The sequence below is a fragment of the Gracilinanus agilis genome, chromosome 2 (assembly GCF_016433145.1).
Source record: "Gracilinanus agilis isolate LMUSP501 chromosome 2, AgileGrace, whole genome shotgun sequence".
NCBI lineage: Eukaryota > Metazoa > Chordata > Mammalia > Didelphimorphia > Didelphidae > Gracilinanus > Gracilinanus agilis.
In genome coordinates, this window is record NC_058131.1 from 143,405,636 (window position 1) to 143,428,693 (window position 23,058).

Here is a 23,058-nt window from a genome sequence, read left to right on the forward strand (position 1 = left end):
TGTGGAGGTGAGCACTTATTACTCACTGTGTTTCCATCTCTGTGCTAATATCCTCTCCAGGGATGAAAAACAGAGGTAAAAACAGCCCTTGCCTTCGAGTAGCTCACATTCTAATGGGAAAACAACACAAGACTGTACATTCAGGTTTATACAGTACATAATGGTAGAAGAGCATTCCAGTAGATCAGTGATTTCCAAAGTGGGCGCCACCGCCCCCTGGTGGGTGCTGCAGCGATCCAGGGAAGCAGTGATGGCCACAGGTGCATTTATCTTTCCTATTAATTGCTGTTAACATTTTTTAAAAATTAATTTCCTGGGGGCTAAGTAATAATTTTTCTGGAAAGGGGGCGGGTAGGCCAAAAATGTTTGGGAACCACTGCAGTAGATGGAGATAGCCATTCAAAGGCAGCATTGAGAGACAGTGCTATATTTGAGGAACAGTAGAGCAAGATAGCTAGATCAGAGCATGAGAGGAAGAGAATAATGTGTGAGAAGATTGGAAAGAATCTGACTGTGAATGACTTTAAATGTCATGAGACATTTCTATTCTTTAGTTTCTTCACCTATAAAATGAAATGCTTGTTTCTTAACTACCTCTTAAGGATGTTGTGTTCATGAGTTATTTCTAAGCAAACTTAGCCCCTTAGTAGTTAAACATTCAATGATTCTGTGTATAAAAAGGTCCCATGATTTCTTGGTTTGGGGAACCTCACAGTGTGGGAACTCTTTATAGGTCAATGACTTGAGTCATATAAAATTACCAGGGGCACATAAAGGCTAAATGATTTTTTCAGGATCTCACACAGTTTATAAGTGTAAAGGTGGGATTTGAACAAGGTCTTCCCAACTTCAAGGTCATCACTTTTTGCCATCACGCCATACTGCTCTTTTAAATAAAGTAGAATTATTAGTATTATTTTTATGAACTGAATCATCAACAAACATTTCAACACACAAGAAGAATGAAAAAGAACATTATATATATGAAAACATGAACTTCTATAATGCAGTTTGTTTTAAGCAAACATGTTAAACTTAATAAGTAACCAAATCGTCCTGTTTATGTGTTCCCTTCTGGATATATTTTTAATATTTTTTTTGCATCACTTCTACCAACTCAACCCAACCCCTCCCCAGAGAAACCCCTCTATTATTTTCTCCCATTAAGCACTAAATAGTAAAAAAATGTTTAGGTAAAAGCTCTAGTACTGGGATATGGGAGATCTTATATTACTACTTGATTTTTAGGTATATATGATTCATTAAAATGTAATGCATATTGCCTTGGGAATATAATAAGCATTTTGCTCATTAACTTATTGTGCCTACTTTTAAAATTTTGAAAGTATATGTCTTGATATAACCTAAATGAATATAATATTACTTAGCAGTTTTCCCTGAAATAAAGAGTTTAAGAAGACTATTATTTTATTTTTGCAGGTGCAATAAATTGTCCCTGTAAGTGGCTACTTTCAAGTACGATTATTCAACTGTGCTTTCAAGCCCATGTTGAAAAATTATGCCAGCTTTGTCTTACTTGGATTGTGAATATGTATACCAACTATTTATTTTTCTGTATGTTTTCTTAGAAAATTTTGACTAATGAAAATTTTTGTTTCATTTAAAACTGTTCAAAATAGGCTCTTGCCAATAAATTGAAAGTAGGAAACATTTAGCAGAAATTACATATATTCTGTTTGTAAAGAACTCATTTATGCGGAATTAATTATAGACCATTTCAAGCATGTTTTCCTTCCTCTCTTGTCAAACTAGGGAGAGATATATAACTTCATTGCTTATAGCCTTTGCATTTTCTCTTTGGCATTCATTTATGTCATATAATTTTCCAACACAAAGTAATCACCAATAATCAACACCCTCCAGATTCTAATTTTATTTAGATTTTTTCCTTTTTTGTAACACTATAGAGAGCATACATTTTATTTTATTTTTTATTTTATTCATTAATTTAGAACATTTTGCCATGGTTACATGATTCATGTTCTTTCTCTCCCCTCTTCACACTCTCTTCCCATAGCCAGCACACAGTTCCACTGGGTTTTACATGTATCATTGATCAAGACCTGTTTCCATATTATTAATATTTGCATTAGGGTGATCATTTAGTCTACATCCCCAATCATATCACATCAACCCATGTAATCAAGCAGTTGTTTTTCTTCTAGAGCATAGATGTTTAAGAGAATAGTATCAAGTAAATGATAGACAACCACAATCCTAAATCAGTATTAAAATGATTACTTTAAAAATTATTTTTCTCTAATTCACCTAATTTTTAATGACTTTGGTTAAGAGTTTAGTTGGGTTCTCTAAGAATTAGGACTGGCTGTCAGAAATAAAAGTCTAGTTTTGTAATTCAGGTTATCTTTCTATTGGTGTGTGTGATCTTATACATGTAATTTAAGCTTCTTTTTTCTTAGTTTCTTCATTTGTGAGTGAGCAGAGCATGTATAAGTAAAAACAGGTCTCTTTTAGACCAGGCCTTTCGTCAATAACTGTGCCTTAATGGGGTCACTACCCTACAAAGTCTGGTCCTTAGTTTTATAGGTCTACAAATTCATTTTTATCAATTTGACAAGGGAGATGGCCATAATCAGCTAACTGCTCATTAGTTATTGTAAATTACTACAGAATTGTATATTTTAGGTATTATTGATAATTTATAAATCTCAGTACTTCCCACAAATGAAGTAATCTTATCTTTAAAAAGACAGATTGTTTCACTTTTTTATGACATTAGAAAAAAGATGTTTTCCTCACATTAAAAAAATCCACAAAATAAAATACCTGAAATTGTTTTTAATTTCTTTTTTATATGTTATTAAATCATTTCATGCCTCTTTTCAAAAATCTTATTTAATTCTGTTTAAATGGTAAGCATACTCCTATGTTGTTATATTCAACTTATAACAAATTTCCTTTTCATCTTAACCCTTTCTTTTTCACTCATTCCATCTAATGTTCCTCTGAGAGAAATGACTTCCTCTTAACAACACATTCCCCTGCCACTTTTCCCATTACTGAGTACTTTTTCTCTCATAATCTCCAACTCACTAATCATGATTTGGGAGTTGGATTACTCTTTGTTTCCTATTACCATTTTCAGACCCTCCCTTAACCACCTTTAACTAAGCAACTTCACCTCTTTTGAAGTTCACACTACTGAAATTTATCACCCTATCTAAGTCATGATAGCTGTTATCCATAACTTTTCAGGACATTTTCCTTCCTTTCACAGTGAGTTAAATGTCTGGCTTATAGTTTTTCTCTCTTCCCCATTTCCTACTCCTAATTTCTCTGCACATATTGATATCCTATATATAACTTAAAGGCTCTCTCATCATTCTGTTTCTCTTCTACCTGACCTCAGCTAACCACAGAGATAATCCTATCCTTGATCTTGCCTTCACCTACAGTTCCCTATTCATGAATTCCTAAATTCCTTCATCTAATCATAATCTTTTACTATTCTATCTTTCTCTATACTTACCACTCATAATCCTGTTCTTCATCCTCCTCATAATTACCATTCCCTCTACTACCCCTCAGGTCTTTCCAGACCATTACCCTTATAATGACTATACTCTTTTTCCTCTCTATCTCAATCCTTTGGTGAACTAACCCAGTATAATGTCCTTCACCCTCAGTTCCCTTGACCCCTCTTCCTTTTGTCAGGCACATCTTGCCAAACTCCTATCCTGGAATATGCCCACCATCCACCTGCATTTCTCTCATTCACATAATGCTAAATGTAGCTAAAGGAAATCATGACACTCAGCTAACTGGGTATACCACAAATTTATATTATCTAATTTCAGCTGTTTCCTTACTCTTGAGCAAGAAAAATCTTCTCTCCTGCATTGATTTGCTGTGGAATAAGGTTTGAAGAGAGAAGAAACTTGGGTTAGAGATTCAAACTGAAGGGAGACCTAAGAGGCAATTGCAATAGTCCAAGTGAAAAATAATGAGGGCCTCAACCTGGCTGTGTGAATAGAGAGAAGGAAATAACAATAATAGCTAACTAATAATAATAACTAACATTTATATAGTGCTTACTGTGTGCAAAGCACCGTGCTAAGATTATGCCCTAGACATTAAAAGAAAAATTTGTAAGAGAGGTGGTTTTGGAGGAAACCACAATGGTATTGATATCTTCAAGGCAGACAATAATCCTTATACCCATAAATGACAATATCAAATTAAAACTTTATTAATTTAAATTTGAAACACAATATAAAAATAAAAATAAGATAAAATACACTCTCCTTCCTTAGCCACTGAGTCAAAAACTGTAGGAAGTGTTATGCAAGCAGTTTGAGCTCAAGAAATGATTATGACAACTCTTCCTAAGCCCAGGCTTACCTTTTTTTAAATAATATTTTTCCTCAACTACATAAAAAAGTTTTTAACCTTCTTTTTTTAAAGTTCAAGCCAGATTCTCACCATTCCCTTTTCCCCTCACTGAGGCAGCAAACAATCTGATATAGATTTTACATGTGTAACAGTGTATAATATCTTTCCATAGTAGTCATTTGTGAAAGAAATCTCAAACAAAAGAAAAGTGAAATAAAATATGTCTTTGTCTTTATTCAAACTCCATTCATTCTTCTCTGGAGGTGGATAGTGTTTTTCATTATGAGTCCTCAAGGATTGTCTTGGATCACTGCATTGCAAAGAATAAGGTTTATCTTTTTAGTTCAAATAACTAGATGTGTAAAGCATCAGGGGAGCTTGTTGAGGGTGGCAGAAGAGTTGGGCCCGAGTTGAGGAGTAGCACAAAATACTATATATGGCCCCAACAGCTATAACAGCTGCAAGAGCCCTCTTTTAGCCCTTCTTCCAAGGCTAGGAGTTTATATAGCAGATAAGGGTAAGTATGGTTGTATTTGAAACAAGCCTGAGTTTCAACTGTTACAATGTGGATGTGATGCCATCCATTTTTCCACTCCATTTGTTTGATCATATGCCCCTTGGGGATTAGTCCAAGGAAAAAAAGAGTATAAAGCTTCCTTGGAGTTTCTAGCCCCAACTTTGGAGACTATTATTCTAATAGAAACGTGTTTACAGTTGTGAAATGTATGCAAGGGTTTGTGATGGAAAACCAGTCTAAAGGGCCAGAGCTATAAACAATTTTACCAGGAAGATTTCAACACAAAGTTAAAAGTCAAAATGAATTGAAAAAAGTGTCTTCCCAAGCATGTGAAGGAGATACTGGAGTCTAGAATAAATAATGACCAAAAATAGCTAAGATGGCATCTAATTAAATAGGAAGTTACTTTGTTATCCTGTAGTGTTTCTATTACTTTTGCTTATGCTTCAATTGTCAGCTTTTCATATATAGTGTTATGAATGTTAGTTAATATTTTGGGGTTTAAGCTCTTAAAGTAAATATAGTTCTTATTAAAAGAAATTCAGTAGGAAAATAAATACATTTCTTTCAAATGATATGTTTGTGGAGAGACTATAAAAGACCATGGGACTATCCGAAGCAATTATTCTAATTGCCAACAAAGTTATCTGCTAGAGTACACATGCCCTTATAAACCTAAGGCTAAAAGTTAAGCTTAAAGTTACATTGTAATTATTACTATTTTAATAGCTTACACTTGATTATAGGACTCTTGAAAACATTTCAGGTTTTGTCCTTTAACTAATCATCATTCAATGTGACAAATCTATCATTTTCTCTATTTCTATTTTACAGCTTTGAACAACTACCTGACTCTGAACAATTAAGAGAGCAGTTAGCAAAGCATGTCTCTGCCTTAAAAAAACACAATATTCCTCTCAAAGAAGAAGTAGCCAAGATGTTTGAAGTCTTGATAGCAGAAAAGAGTAAACAAAATTCAATGGTTAGTAATTTTTGTAATCTGTTTTCATTTTGTTCCATTATTCACGTGGGGGTAACATCTAATATTCTTAAGAAATTAAATGTGGAAATGAGTATTATCTCCTTCAATCTCATTATCTTAGGATACTCTTCACATTTTTTTAACAAAGTAGCCGTTGGTTATCATATGCTTCTTTTGGAATTGGCTTTCAGAAATTGGTCCATTTCTTTAACTATTCTCATTGAGGACTTTCTGTTGAGGGTAGATTTGATTGTTGAAAAAATCCTGAATCATTGAAAGCCAAGTCTGGTAATCAGTAAATGCTCTTTTATGTTGAAAATTAGATGTGACTTACTGCTTACTTCACTTAGATCTTAAACTGATTTCTTGGCTATAGTTCTAATAAAAGAGTTCCATGGATGTTGCGAATGTTAATTATATTATTAGAATAACAACATAGTTTCCCAATGTGACTACCATGAATGGTAGTCTTATAATTGTGAATTCCAGTATTTTTACTTTAAAAAATATAGTATCATAACTTTATCTTCCTCTAAAACCTTCATCATGATATAAAAGTGACTATTTTTACTGAAATATACCACTTGAATTGCCAGCTTCAGGTAAGTTCTAGAGACCCTAGAACAGATTACATTTGAGTAAGTTTGGAAAGGTTCATCACCAAAGGATTGACCACTAGAAGATGAATGCTTTCAGTCTTTCACTGATAGTTTGAACTGCATCAATAGAAAAAGTTCCAACAGATCATATCAAATTCTTAATATATTGAAGCAAATAGCATGCATTGAAGTCATAGTACTTGTATGAACTTTGTTGTGAAGTAGATATAACTACTAAGTCTAATAGAAATAAAAATTTATTGGGAGAAGAAAATCAGCTAGGCACCCTCTCCAGCCAGTTACAACTAAAGGAATTGCCTTCTCAGAACTTGTCTTTCTGAATAGCCATTTCACTGTGTTCCAGGCACCCTCTCCAGTGACTATTCCACTAGGATTGCCTTTCCCCTCCCAGTGCTAAACTCCCTTAGGCAATGAATACCTACCTGAACTTCCTCTCAGTAATTAATATCTTCCTACCCTCTTATGCTTTTTAGTGATTCTAAATGCCCAGTTGCTATTGGTCGAACCAGTTTCTTCATCCTGTCTCATCTTTCCACTCAACTGTTAACTAGATGAATGGTCCATAAAGCTCACTGTAAAGAGATGCACTAAACAAAGCAGAGGAGGCCATAAAGCTAACTAAACCCTAGACCTGTGTGGAGGAAGGCATGGCATGTATACCCTGGTGGCATGGAAGGGGCTGCTCTATTCCCCTGCTCCATGGCACCTGCAGACATTTTTACATGCCCCGCCCTTCCACCCAGCAGCTCAAAGGGAGCACTTCCTCTTCTGTCTGGGGTAATGAGGGGGGCTCAAAGGCAACTTGAAGTGTCAGTTTGGGCATATGATCTCTAAAAGGTTTGCCAATGCTGCCCTAGACCATGATCCTTGAAATATTTTGTACTATTTAATAAAACTACTTTTTTTTTTAAAAACCCTTACCTTCCACCTTAGAATCAATACTGTATATTGGTTCCAAGGCAGAAGAGTGGTAAGAGCTAGGCAATAGGGATTAAGCGACTTGCCCAGGGTCACACAACTGGGAAGCGTCTGAGGCCAGATTTGAACTCAAGACCTCCCATCTCTGGGCCTGACTCTCAATCCACTGAGCCACCTAGCTGCCCCTAATAAAACTACTTTTTAAATGGATTAGAGGTGGCATTTCACCCCTATTAGCAGATCCTCAATACTATTTCAATGTCCATAGGAATGTGTTACATGAAATAGTATGTTCAGGACCAGGTAAATTCCTTTATCTGTTCATATTCTGTTGTCATTCCTCTACCTCTTCCTTGCAACTCCAAATTCCCTTTTTGATACTCAGTGCAACAATCATTATTTATCTCCATCTCTCAGTTCTGACCCAGGTTATCACTTCTATACTGGTTAAGCTCTCTTCTCTTCCCTATCTTGACCAAGTGTTAAACCAGTTCAGATCCACTGTCTCTTCTATTAAGTCCCTTGTCCCTTTATCCTATAGGAGATTTTCCCCCTTTCACACTTTAGACTTGGATTACTCTCATAATCTGCTATCTTCATTCTGTTCATATGCTGCTGAATGAAACTAGAGATAATCATGAAACCATGATGACTGAACCTACTATAAGTTATGCTATGTAACTCTAGCAGGGCCCTGCTCTCAGAAAGCTTACAGTCTAATAAGTGTCTAAGACAACATGAAAAGGGCCATGTTCAAACAAGATATACAAGATAATCATCATAAGGCAATAGCTTAAACTTTTGTACTAGACTAGAGAATTTTCTCTTTCATTTGACATTAGTAATAACTAAAAAGAATTTCTCTTAAGCAATACAAATTCTAATTTATTTCTTATCCTTCATTTGAACATTTACTTTATTTTTCAAATAGATAAAATAAATGTAATGTAAATAAAGTCAATAAAGAGACATATAATTATCCATTTGTAGTCAAAGAAATGTATATTTATCAGGTTTTTCTTTACTATAACATGTTCAACAATTTAATAGGTTGTTTATAATCTATAATGTTAAAAAATAAAATTATTTTAATGAAATATTAAATAAAATTATAATTAAAAAGTCTTTTCTCTTTTTCTTTAATAGTTGTCCTTAACCTTAGTTCCTTTCTTCTGAGATTATTCTCAATTTATCCTTTTTATATTTTGTTTTATATAGATCTTCTCATATTGTCTTCCCCTTTAAGTACTGCAAAAACAAGGACCATATCCTTTGCTTGAAATCCTCTACCTCACCTCTATGTGGTAGAGGCCCTAGCTCCTCTAAGGCTTAGATCAAGTGCTACTTACTAACAAAAGTCTTTCCTGATTCAGTTTTTAGTGCTCCACCTCATCAATTCCCTGCCTACCAATTACCTTGTATTTTAAATATATATACTTTGTATTTACTTATCTTTGTATATGTTGTTTATTCCTAATACAATATAAGCATGTCGAAGAAAAAAACTGATTTTGTCTTTGTATTCCTAATACATCACCACATAATTTCTGACACATAATAGGTGCTTAATGAATACTTATTGAATTGCAGATAGTCTGTTAGATGATATATTAAATTTAAGTCCAATTTTATTGTTGTATGTTTTTTTAATTCAAATTATATGTATAGCTTCAAGGGAAAGGACAACTATTTGTTCCCTGAGGATATATTTTAGGTTTTTTAGGGTTTTTTTAGTATTTTCATTCATGTATATGCTTTTATCCCCTCTTGATATGTATATTATTAATATTCAGTAGAGAAACAAAGAAAAATTAATCAGAATCTCTTTGAAGCTCAATGTAGCCTCTTATTCTCTGTAGATTAATAGTTTGTCATAAGTGATCATTTTATCTTTTCCTTAAAATATGTAATACCTGCTAAACCAAATTTATGGCAATTTGATTTTTTAAGTTCTTTCTATGTATTTTCAATTTTTGTTTATTATACATAAAGTAGCTCACTACATAAAAGGGTGTCATCTCTAAATGATAGCAGCATGCCTGTTTTTCTTCCTTTAAGCTTTTCTATTTGCTTTAAACTGTGGTAGAAAAAGAGATAATTATGTTTATCCTGGATATATTTCTTTGTTTCCTATGAATTATTGGCTTATAGCATGACTCATGTGAATAAATATGCTACTTAATAGCATATCATGGTATATCCTAGCATCCTTTTTAAAATCTATAAACTACTGAGTGGTAGGCATCTATAAATTCCAAAAAGTAAATTTAGAAGTTCTGTAAATTTAAAAGGTTCTATTTAAGATATTTGTTATATTTATAATCCTTAACATCCAGAAAGTAAGATATAGTTTTATTCTACTTGTAATTATTTAGGGAGTTTCTAATAGCAATTTTAAAAAAATTATCAATAATCAGTCTCAGTCTTTAAGCATTTATTAACCACCTGCTATGGAGGCATTGCATTAAGTACTGGAGATACTAAAAAGAAATCCCTGCTCTCAAAGAGCTTAGAGTCTAATGAGTATGTAAGATAACATGAAAATGTCTACATACAAACGATATATATATATATATATATGATAAAGTGGAAATAATCAACAGAAGACAATAGCTTAGACTTTTGTATCATAATCTAGCAAAGAGAATAATTCAATACCTATTAGTAAATACCAGAATTTTCTGTATGTTTCAAATCAAAGAATTTCTCTTGCAAGCAATACAAATTCTAATTTAATTTTTTTATCTTTCATTTGAACATGTACTTTAAACTCAGTGACTTTATATTTATTTACTTTATTTCTTTCTTTCACAGCTACATTACCATAATATTAGAACTCATAGTATCTGATGGCCAGCCATAGATGGGGGTTCTAAATGAATCCTTGATTGTATTTTATAAAGCAAATTGAAACAAAGATTCATACATTGCATTGGCTTTCATTCCAAAGTAAACTCTACATATGCACTGAGATTTTGTCTTAGTTCTATGCTTTTTCCTGAAATTAGATTTCTTTGATGTGTAGTACCTTATTTCCAAGGTATTAATAGAAGCATTGAGTTGTACTAAAAAGTACATAAAGCAAGATTTATTCTTCCTCATGACCCACCCCTCCCCCATACACAACTATTAAGGACAATAAATAGCTGGTAGAAACTGTTAGGTTCAGTATATTGAAAAGGTTTTCATTTATTTTCATATATTTCTAATAAGCTTGTGAATTCAAGAATTGTAAATGCTTTGTTTTTACTTGGTGAGAAAATGTCACAAGAATTAAAAATACATATGAGAAAATAAAAAAGCAGTAAAAATGAGAATAGCTAAAATCAGGAAAAGAGGATGATTAGGGAAGGGGTAAGTCTGTTGCTTAGGATGGTTAGGATGACTTCAACAGATGCCAGAGAGAAAACAAAACTGCTTAACTCTTTAAGTTTGCTTCTCTTTTTTTCTGCCAAGGAGAATGATTTTTAAAGTGGAAAAGATTAAGTTTGCTTCTCTTTTTTCTGCCAAGGAGAATGATTTTTAAAGTGGAAAAGATGGAACAATAATGGCTAATAGGAAGGTGATCCCCAACTCAAGAAGGGAAAAATAGTAAGAGAGCATTTAGCAGCTCTTGATGAGTTCAAGTCACAACTTATAGAGAAATGAAAGAATTCAGATGATGTGATTGCTGAACCACAGTCACTAATATCTGAAAGACTATGGGATACAGAAGTAATGTAGATGTGAAAAAAGGCATTTGTTATTTCAGTTTTTAAACAGAGGAAGAGTGGAGTCTTTAAACTATAGTGACCCTAAACTTCTTTTAACAATGTTTTTGTGCATTTATGAATCATAGAAAAATTAGTCTAGGAAGAATTAATGATGAATATCATTTAGAGGGCATTGTAGGAGCATATGATATAGGTGAGTAAACTAGTTGTTGCCCTTCATACTCAGAAAGGACCAAAATTACATCATTTGTTGGGGTCATTGAAAAGTGTGTCCAACTGTAGCTCATATGACCAATATAACTTAAGAAGTCTCCACTACTGGACTGGCACAAATACCCCATATTAACAGTTGGGATGAAGATGTCTTTGAATTTATATGTCTTATATTTCTTTTGAGATACTGCAATTCTGCTTTGCTAGTAGAGCACAGCATTTTCTTTGATTTGGGCTTACTATGTGGGATAGTCCTATGCCAATGTCACCCATGCCTCACAATGGATACTTAAGTTCTTTTTTTATTGAATTTTTTTCAATTACATGTAGAAATAGTTTTTGACAATTGTTTTTTGACATTTTGCAATTCAGATTCTCTCCCTCTCCCAAATTTTTTGCCAATTCCAATGAGAGTAAGGTTCAAGTATAATCTGCCACCCTTTCATCTTCCCTTCCACTGTTAAGATTCTTTCATCCCTCCTCATGTGAGATAATTTACCCCCAATTTTCTCTTTTTTTCCCCACAGTATGTTACTCTTTCTTATCCCTTGATTTAAAAAAATATCTCATTATGTTCAACTTGCTCCCTGTCTTCTTTCTATGTATGCTCCTATTCATTACTGTAATAGTAATAAAGTTCTTAAGTATCTTTCAACACCTTAAGCATCCTAGGTGCTTTAGATATCATAGGTACTTCAAGTATTATAGATATCTTTAGCATCTTAGTTATCACCTTCTTGCTAGTAATATAATCAGCTTAACCCCATTGTTTCCCTTGATTATCTTAAAGTATCTTAAATATTTCTTGTACTATAAGTATCTTAAGTGTTCTAATTATTGATTTCCCATGCCAAGAATGTACTTTAAGTAAGTCTTATGTTAGAGAATTCTTAAGTGTCATTACTACTTTCCCAGGCATGGATGTGAATGGTTAAACCCTACTGATTCCCCTGCTTTTTTTCTGTTTATCTTTTTCTGTTTCTTTTGAGTGTCAGATTTGATCACTGAATTTTCTTTTTAGCTCAACCACATTTCTTCAGGAATGTCTATAATTTCTCTCTTTTAAAAATTAAGTGTCCTTTTCTTCTCCCGAAGTATTCGGTTTTTCTGGGTAGATGAGTTTGGGTTATAAGTTTAGATCCTTTGCTTATGCTGGGGATTCAAGAATGATCCAGCATTAGGAAAGCAATAAACACATTCTCATCAAAAAGACCCAAAACCACATGATTATTTTGATAGATGATGAAAAAATTTTTGAAAATGTACAATTCTTATTTATGCTACAAAAAAATCCCTAATGTATAGGCATTGAAGGATCCTTTTTTTTTAGCATCATAGAAACTAAAATTAAAATTAAGTATCTTATGCCATGGAGATACACTAGAAGTTTTCCCAATAAATAGAGAAAAGCAAGGGCATTTGTTGTTCAGTCATTTGAGACTCTTTGAAACCCCATTCAGGGTTTTCTTGTCAGAGATACTGAAGTGGTTTGCCATTCCTTTCTCCAGCTAATTTGACAGATGAGGAAACTGAGGCCAACAGGGTGAAATATCTTGTCCAGGGTCATACAACTAATTGTCTGAGGCTAGATTTGAAGTCAGGAAGATGAGTCTCCCTGATTCCAAACCCAACACTCTACCTACCAAGCCACTTAGCTGCCATGAAAAAATAAGGGTGCTTTCTCTGTCTTATATGTTTTTCTAGAAACACCAGCAATAGCAATAAGATAAGGGGGAAAATTAAAATGGAAAAATAAGTAAAGAATAGAAGTATACTTAATCAATGATCACATGATGGTTTATTTAGAAAATTGTAGGCATTTGTGAAGTGCTAATGAAGACAATGGCTTCAGCAAAATTGTACGCTATCCAAAACCCTCTCATTTTTCTAAATTCCCTATTAGTGTTGAGAGTACTACTATCTTCTTAGTCATCCAGACTCACAACCTAGGAAGAAATCATTCTCTATTCCTCACCCTTAGCCATGCCCCTCTTGACCCCCAATATCCAATCAGTTGACAAGGCCTATTGATTTTACCAACTAGGTCTGTAACACCTCTCATATACATATCCTTCTGTCCTCTAACATTGCCACTACCTTGTTGTATACCATCCTCATTCTGGTACTATTGTAATAGTCTACTGGTTGTTCTCCCTCCCTCAAGTCTTTCCCCACTCAACTGCCAAACTGATCTTGCTAAAAGGCAAATTTGACCATCTCACTGCCATTCCCACCCCATTTCATAAATTCTAGTGGTTCTTTATAATCTCTGGCATCAAATACAAAATCCTTTGTTTGGCATTCAAAGTCCTTCATAACTTGTATCATCCCCACCTTTCAGTCCTTCTTCCACCTTGTTGTTCATTTGTGTTTGACTCTTTATGACCTCATCATAGGATTTTCTTTAAAAATACTTTAAAGGGATTTTTAAGAAAAGATATCTCCAGGGGATTAAGGCAAACAGGAATTAAGTGACATCCTCCAGGTAACACAGCTTGTAATTGTCTGGATCTGTGGATATTGAGAAATACCCTGGTCATCTTCACAGAATTGCCAGGTGTTGGTGACAGGTGGACTAGCAACAGATGTCTTGTCTTACCAGGGACTGTAGCCAAAGTTTTTTGCAAAAAATGTGTCCTCTAGAACTGAGGAAAGATATTGAGTTCAAATGCATTCCTGTTGATTTTCAGTTGCCATTGGACTGACCATGGTAAAAATTATTCAGGAAGTCAGATAAAATACTGGTCCTTTGGTTTTTCTCCACAAACTACTTACAGTTTCCTGGATAAAATCAATGGCTTGTAAATAAGTCAGGGAAGTTCCAAAGGTGTGCAACCAGATGAGAAAGGAGGACTCCTATATTTATCTTATTTGTACATAGTTGTTCAGATATTGTCTCCTCCATTAGACTGTGAGCTCCTTGAGAGCAGAGCCTCTTTTTGCCTGTCTTTCTGTCCTTGGTACTTACCATTGTTCCTGGTACACAGATGATTCCTAATAAATATTTATTGACTAACATATCTATTTTAGCTCTAGAATTCTAGTATTCTGTGAAATATCAAACTCATTTCATTACATGCTCTTATCCTAAACTTGATCATGTATTTAATGACTTCATCAGTGTCTTCGATGATACTAGAGAGCTTATACTTATTATATATGCTGCTGACATTAAAAAAAATCTTGTTAAACTGAAAGAATAGTCACTATTAACAAAATCGCTTATCATCTTACCAAGATGTGTATTGCTTTCTAGTAGTACTAATCTCAAATCTATCTAACAGATTGGTCCCATTTCTCTTAACAAAGTCTTTCTAATGTATCGCTTTAGGTCACAGCTACTAAAGTGAGGACTTTTTCTTTGATAAAAACAGTTGAGACAACTAGAAAGTAGTTTTTTGTTAGTTTTATACTAATACTTCACACCATATACCAAAATTATCTCCAAATAAATGCATGGCTTACATATAAAAAGTCACTGAGGAAACAGAAGAGCAAGGAAGAAATTACCTTTCAATTCTGTAGCGAGGATAACAACTCACAATCAGATAAGAAATAAAGAACATTAGAATATAAAATGAAAAAAATTATTACATAAAAGTAAAAAGTTTTTTAAACAAATACTCCTCTATTCAAAAGCATTCATTAGCTTTCATTGCTGACCAAGATACCCTTAATAATCTTTTTCCAAATTTCCTTTGCTTACTTCTTATTCCCTTTCGTTAATTCTGTATTAAAACGAAATTGAAATTTTCATTTATTCCCTTTCTCTACCTTGCCTATACGCGAGTTCAGCTTTGGATTTTGAAAACTGGTTCTCTTCTTTATTACAAATATGACATTGGATAATTCAAATTATCTCTCAGGGCCCATTTCCTCATTTGTACAAAGAGGTAATTAGACTAGATGATCTCTCAAATCCCTAGAGTTAAAACTAAGTGTGTGACCCTGGGCAAGTCACTTGACCCCCATTGCCCACCCTTACCACTCTTCCACCTATGAGACAATACACCGAAGTACAAGGGTTTAAAAAAAAAAAAAACTAAGTGCAATAGCAGGGAAATTGTAGATATGTAGATTTAAACTACCTATAAGTAAGGAAGAGCTACTAATCATTTAGGTCTATCCAAAATTAGAAGGTTTTGCCTTTGGAGAGATAGTCTCTATCACTCTAGAGTCCTTGGGATGAAAACTGGATGATAACTTTTGTTGGGGATGTTGTTGAGGTAACTCCTCTTCATATAAGCATTTTAATAAATGGCCTTTGAGATCACTTTTAACCAATTTTCTTAGCTTAGCCAGAACTAGTATTTACTGCTTGAGGCAGTGTCTGGGATTGTTCTCCTTTTCCTAACAAGAGGTTTGCCTTAATTAAGCTTCTCTAAGAAATATTAATGATGCTATTGTATTTTTATTTAATTTAGCACCCATTTTTCAGAGATAACAATTATACAAAATTGGTCAGATTGAAGCATTTGTAGGTGGTTGGATCCATCCCTTTTCTTCTAAGGAGGACATGCAATATTGTAAGAAGAGCTCTAAATCTAGACTGAAGGAACTATAGTTTCCTATCCCACTTCTGGTATTTATTAAAAGCTAACATTTATATAGACTTACTGTATGCCATGCACTGTGCTGAGTGTTTTACAATTATTATCTCATTAAATCCTCACAAGAACCCTGGGAGGTAGGTGCTATTATTATCCCTGTTTTACATATGAGGAGTTAGTGTCTAAGGCTACATTTGAACTTAGATCTGTCTTTTGTTCTATTTTCTCCACTACCAGCTACCATACTTTCTTTCTGTGTGAACTTTGGCAAGTTATTTAACCTTTTGGGCCTCAGCTTCCTTTTTTCCATAATGAGAAATTAGATGAGAAGATTTTATAGATCCCTTCCAGCTCAGCCTTTCTATTTCTAAAATTCTTCTGAAATTGTTCTCCTCATTTAGGAGACCATTGTCTCTTCCATTGATTCCCCCAACTGAAAGTAATCATTATCTTGCAGTAGCATGGGAATAGCTTCAAGAACAAACAATTGCACTAAGTTTTGGGACAATATCTACAGAATAAATATAAAATAATTGCAGTAGGGGAATGCTGACTTAGAGGGTTTCAAGAGTAGTCTCTTTTTAGGATGTTGCTCTTATGCTCTGCTTAAAGGGGATAACTTTTAGGAGCAGAAGGAGCAGAGATGAGGAAGAAAAGAGCATTCTGGGTATAGAGAATAATCGGAGTAAAGCTATATGGAGAAGAAATGGAACAGCCAGTAGGCAGTTTGGCTAGAACTAGAGCACTTGTGGTCCCTACTTCACAGTTTTATTATATCAAATGTGAGAATGTTAAATCGAATGTGAGACTTTGCAAACTGAGAAATACTATAGAAGTGCCAGTTATTAATATATGTTGGATTGAATGGAATTGAAGGAGAGGAAGAATTGCTTGGTAGTGTTATCATGTATTAAGTGGTTTCCTACTGGCTCAAAAACTCTTCGATGTAAAATTTGTATGAACTAAGTATTTTCATTTTATTGTGAAGATTTGGCCAAAAGTCAATAGGTGCTAACCAAGCTTCACTTTGTGACTTTGTAGGTTAGTTTTCCACCTATAAAATGGGGTTCAGCAAACTTGTTCTCCCCTCTAGAACCAAAGAAACTACATAAGCAATTATATTTAGAGCACTTTGAAAGAAAGATAATTTATAAATACTTTCAAATAACCAAAGTTAGTTTAGGGAGAAATATGTACATTTTCCCATCTTACGTAGAGGTCATAGTACTACATAAGGTAAATGGTCTTTTGCTCACTGCATCCCTTCTACAGAGAAGCCTTTTTACAAGTTGAGAGTCATTTCTGCAAAGTCCTGGGGGCAGTCTCTGAAGTATAGTGGAGGAGAGTCTGATTACCTTTCCTCCAGTTGCCTTTCTCAGCCCTAATCAGTACTGATTTCAGTATTTTTAGTAAAGAAAGTATTTTTTTTACTGTCTTGATCCCCAGAAAACAGTGTTTAATAGAAAAGTAATCCCCTACCTAAGTTGATATGAAGTAACTTTCTCTTTCTTTACACATGTATTTGTATATACATAAATATTTTTGAGCCAGCAAAGAAACATGTTCACATACAAGGGAAAAAATCAGTCAAGAAATAATAAATACATTGATAGTCTACTCTCTTACCTAAGTGGCATAATGTCATATGTTATGGAAAATGCATTCCTCAAAAAGAAAAAAAAAGATTTCACTGCAAATGTATGTTGTTTTAGGATTTAAATATAATGTAAAATAATAGTTTTAGTTTGATTTGAAGATAATTTTTGTTAAATGTCAGGCCTAAAATTATTTTCGAACAGGTATATCAACAGAGACCAAGGGGGAATGTGGCTGCAGTTTATTTTTATTTCTTTGTGTAAATGTGTGTGTGTTTTAATACTCTAGGCTACAGCATTATTGAAAAAAGCCCTTACAGAAGAGTGTGAAGATAGGTCGTCTATTCACAGTAATGAATCATCTTGCAGCTTGCAATCTATTCTGAATGACAATAGTGAAATAAAGCAAGCAAAACATGCTCAACGGCTTGACAGCATTGGTACAAGGGAACAAGGTAACTATTGTTAAAGAGTGTCTGTAGCAAAAATGCATTCATGTGATACCCAGTTTCTAAAGGTATATTTATAAAATAAAATGTTGAAGACTATTTTGTAGCTCCCTTCTGATAAATATGACCCTTCTCATTCTAACAAATATTAGAGCTTGTTGCATGTGTAGGGAAAATATCCACCTTACTCAGTGCTATATCTTTTTTCCCCTCTAAAACATAAATATAGGATCATAATTTTGCCACATTTGAATTTCTAGGAAATATAGATTTTTTTTCCAATTTGTAAAATCTTAGTAAGATTTTACAATCTTTTTACATTTTTTAATTTACAAAGATTGTAAAATATTTTGTGACCAGAGTTATTACACAGAAATGAAAATTATTCTATAAAATACCATAAAGTATTTTAAGGATTAATTAATTGAACGTGCTTCTTTTTATTACCCTAAAATTGTTGGAGGGGTTTAAACATTGTAAGCATTATAACTTCATAGTTTTTTTCATCAAAGAATAATGAGTCAAATAGTGTGTGATGTATTTTATACAAAATAGTCGATTTTTAGTCTTAGAAATTTCTGGTTGTTCTATTGCTAATATCAATAGTACTTTTAATCCAAGCCAGTCATAGCATTTTCAAGATTTTTAATAGATATACACTTTTACTGTTAGAAGATAGAGAAGATATAGGTTGTTTTGTTTTAAATTCCATCAGAACTTGGAATATTTCTATGGAAGCTACACAGACATAGTAGAAATATTTGACTATAAAGTTCACAGTAGGTTTCCAGTTTAAGAACAGTAATGGATAGTTTAGATCAATAAACAGAGATAATGAAAGCAAGAAATTAAAGCGAATGGGTCTTAAAAGAAAACAAAACCAGTCTGATCAGTGTGACTTTGAAACATTTTTGTCTGTTCTATTTTCAGAAGTCACTAGCACATGTGAAGATGAGAGCAAAGAAGAAAGCTTGGTAGAAAAGATTCCTATTACAGGTAAGAGTGATGGCTGCCTAATAGTCTCAAATACAGTTTCCAACCTTACATAATCAAAATATTCTCTTTCAGTGGCTTGTGGATCCCACTAATAGTAAATTCAGCTACTACATCCTGAGCATAGAGATTAAACATAAGATCATAAAGTAAAGGCTAAACTAAGGTTGAACATGACAGTGCCTGTTTAATTCCTTGTAATCATGTTATACATTTAAACCCTGTGAATATCCTCTGTCATTTAGTCTTTCAGGTCCTAGTATCTGTGTTAAAAGGTCAGTCTCCATGGGGAAGATCCAGTAATTATATGGCAAACTACAGATGTTTCTGATTTGATTCTTTTCTTTTCTGTCGTAATTGAATGTGTATCATTAGAATAAGAGCAGAAAAAAATGTGCTAGACAAGAAGCTATGCTTATGCCTCAGTTACAAAGCCTGTCTGATAATTTAAAATTTTTAGCAATAAGGTTTTGTCAAGCCCTATTAAAATTTCCCTGGAGTAGATGTATTAACCTTGTTTAGATGGAATCTGAATGATATCATTACTTTTGGATTTTAAGATATCAACAACATAAATTAGTATTCTGAACAGTGTTCTATTTGTCATACATCTAAATTTACTGTTATCTTATTTTGTAAAGTGGTACAGTAGTACTTTATTATAAATTCAAAGGTCTGACTTTAAATATTTATGCAAGCATATATATATTTATGCCATTGTGGATATTGAGACATGCATCCACATCTATGGTATTTGTTTTTTTAATAAGTAGAAAAAATAACCATTTTATGGCAGCACAATTCATGGCATCGTGATTAATTCTTTAAGAACCATGTGTTTTTTTATTAACTCTGGTTTTCAAAAAACATATAACAAAAATTATTTCCTGTAAAATACATTTACAAAGATTTCTTTTAGATGTGATTCTTTTTCCTTTTAAGATTTATACTGGAATTTTTTTATTTCTTTCGAATCTTGGTTTGGAAAAATACTGATAGGGTAGGTGCAACTCATTCTTATTAATGAGAGCAAAGGAATGAATAATACAAAATAGCAGATGATCTCACAATTACTTTTACTGGGCTTTGGAGCATATGTGGGATTTTCATTTGAATATGGATATATATGATATTACAGAAATTCACTTCAGACAAAATAACACTTTATTGCAAAAGACCTACCTGGTTTTAGGAAGAGAAAGAAAATTGTCTAGCTGCCCCATTCTGAACCTCTATTCATGACTTATAAAGACATAGATGATTAAATCTAGACTAAACCTTCAAAGGCAGTTAGGTGGTGCAGTGGATAAAGTGCCAGACCAAAAGTCAGGAAGACTCCATTTTCTTAGTTCAAGTTTGGCCTTAGATACATACTAGCTATGAATCCCTAGGCAAGTCACTTAACCATGTTTGCCTCAATTTCCTCATATGTAAAATGAGCTGGAGAAGGGAATGGCAAAGTATTCTAGTAACCTTGCCAAGAAAACTCCAAATAGGGTCATGAAGAGTTGTTTATGACTGAATTGAACAAGGGATGACCTTAGAAATCAGTCATCTTTTTTCCAAACCATACAATGCCAAGAGTAGACCATTATTCCTTAAATTGATTCAAAGTTTACCTTGTGTCATATGTTCCCTTAAGAAGGGGAAGATAAGTAAGTGTTTAGGTTTCAAAGTAAACAGAGGAAGGTCAGTTGCCAAAAGACTCAAGTACTTAAAAGACTGAATTTTATTTGTCAAAAAACTTGAAAGGAAGATAAGAATAAACCATAAATCAGTTAGCTTGATATCTGATAAACAAGAATTGACATTTTTTAAAAGTACAGTTTTGTATGTTTATAAGGTTCCATATATCAAAATAATTTTAAATGACTTTCTATTAGGAAAAAAAACATGGTAAAGGTTTGATGTCTTTTTTTAAAGTAAATTTTATTGATATGTTTCTTACATTGTCATAATTTCCTAAGTATCACTTTCCTCCTTCTCCTCCCTCCCCGAGAACCATCCCATATGACAGTATGTTTAGAGATTAAAAAAAATAATCAGCACAATTAATTGGCATATTGAAAAGATGCAAAAACATATGCAATATGAGATATCTATGGACTTCACTCCACAAAGAAGTAGTTTGGGACTGTCTTTTCATACCTTTTTAATTCAAGAACTGCTTGATCTTTATAATTTTGTTACATTTAGTTTTGATTTTTTTGCGTAGCTCTTCTTCCCATATAAATTTTAGTAGATTCTGTGTACAGTTGTTCCTTGCTATATTACAGTTCACTTATTGTGGATTCACTATATCATAGGTTTTAAATATATATATATATCAAATTCTGTATTGTGGAGTTTTCGCTATATCAGAGGATTTTGTGGATGAATACCATATCCTACACAATGGAAGTGCAATATGCCACTAGGACTTGTGCAAGTTTGCCAACCTATAATTGTATACAGCACATTATTGGCTAATGGAATGAAAAACGACCAACCACAGCATTGTATTCTGTATTCTGGGCTCTGATTGGCTCAGTGACTATAGATTAAGAAGAATGTGGAAAAGGTTTATAGGAGAGTTGGAAGGGCTTATAAAGCCCTAATATATATATATAAAATGTATCGCTACTTTGCGAATTTTCACCTATCACAGGGGTACCTGGAACATTAACTTCCACAGTAAGTGAGGGATCACTGTAAATTGTTTTCTTGGCTTTTCTTCCTTTAATTCTGCATCAATTCATAGATCATTCCATACTTTTCTGAATTCTTTACACATTTCATTTCTTAAAGTACAATAATTTTCTGTTATATTCATGTACCACAATTTGTTTAACCTTTTCCCACTTCATGAGCATTGATTTGATTTTGTTTCAAATTCTTTGCTTAAAATGCTACTATAAATATTTCAGTGAATATAGGAACTTCTTATTCATTGCTTCCTTGAAGAATAAGCCTAGAGGAGTCTCTGGTTCAAAAGATGTGGACATATTTATTACTTTATTTGCATAATTTCACTTTGCTTTACAAAATAATTATACCATCTCACAGCTCCACCTACAATAAATATAATGATGTATTTATTATTCTACAACCCCTCCAACACTAAATATTATAATTTCTGTTGTTCTTATTTTGCCAGTTTACAGGATGTGAGGAAAACCTCAGGGTTATTTTGATTTTGTTATTGTTGTTCAGTTTTGTATCTTATTCTGAGCGACCTCCCATTTGAGGTTTTCTTATCAAAGATACTATGCCATTTCCTTCTTCATCTCATTTTTAAAGATGACTTGCTCAGGGTCATGTAGCTAATAAATGCCTGAGGACAAATTTGAACCCCGAAAGATGAGCGAGTCCTCCTGACTCCAGCCCTGCTATTGAACTATTGAAAAATAATTCCCATTTTTAGGGTTTGGGAGCATTCTCCTTTGTGATTTTAATACTTTGTAGTTCTCTTAAGAACTGTTTGTTCATATCTTTCGTCCATTTATCTATTGGGAAATCTTTCAAAGTTGTATTGGTTTGTTATTTGGTTTAAAATGTATTTTTAAAGGATTTAACTCAAATTTTCTTGATATCCAGTATCTCCATGGACAATATGATCCATTCATTTTATTTGGATTATCACAGTTCCTAGCACATAGTAGACACAATAAATATTGTTGATCTATCAGTTAATTGATTATTTGGCTAATGTCCGTTGTTTGCTATGAAGGGGTTGACCAGCCTCATGAAATATATTTGATTTTTTTCTTGACTTTTTATTTCGTTCTAATTATCATACTTTCAGTTTCCAGTTTACACAATTTTTCCCTTTTATTAAAATTAGTTGTCTTTTCAGCAAGAAACATTTAGAACTTTTAAGTGTGACATAGTAAGCTTAGTTATTTAGTTTGAATATGTGAAGGCAACTGAAGATTTACAAAGCATTTTATATACAATCATGTTTGATTCTTACAATAACTATGAATTAGGTATTACAGATATTATTATGCCCACTTAACAGATGAGGAAACTGAGACTTAGAGAAGTTAAATGACTTATCCAGGTTACCATATTTAATATGTGTTAAAGGCAGAATTTGAATCCAGATCTTCCCTTTGCCAAGGTTAGATTTCTTTTTCTGACATGGTTTTATAC

The 23,058-nt window shown here is 33.2% G+C and overlaps 1 protein-coding gene across 3 annotated transcripts in view; it reads left to right on the top strand.

Moving 5' to 3' along the window:
- The window catches only part of KIZ (kizuna centrosomal protein), a 163,191-nt gene that overhangs the window by 102,218 nt on the left and 37,915 nt on the right, over window positions 1-23,058 (top strand). For all 3 annotated transcript variants that reach the window (XM_044663435.1, XM_044663437.1, XM_044663436.1), the window contains exons 7-9: window positions 5,726-5,873; window positions 17,772-17,937; window positions 18,862-18,927. In XM_044663435.1, coding sequence (XP_044519370.1) covers window positions 5,726-5,873; window positions 17,772-17,937; window positions 18,862-18,927 — 380 coding nt within the window. The remainder of the gene's footprint in view (window positions 1-5,725; window positions 5,874-17,771; window positions 17,938-18,861; window positions 18,928-23,058) is intronic.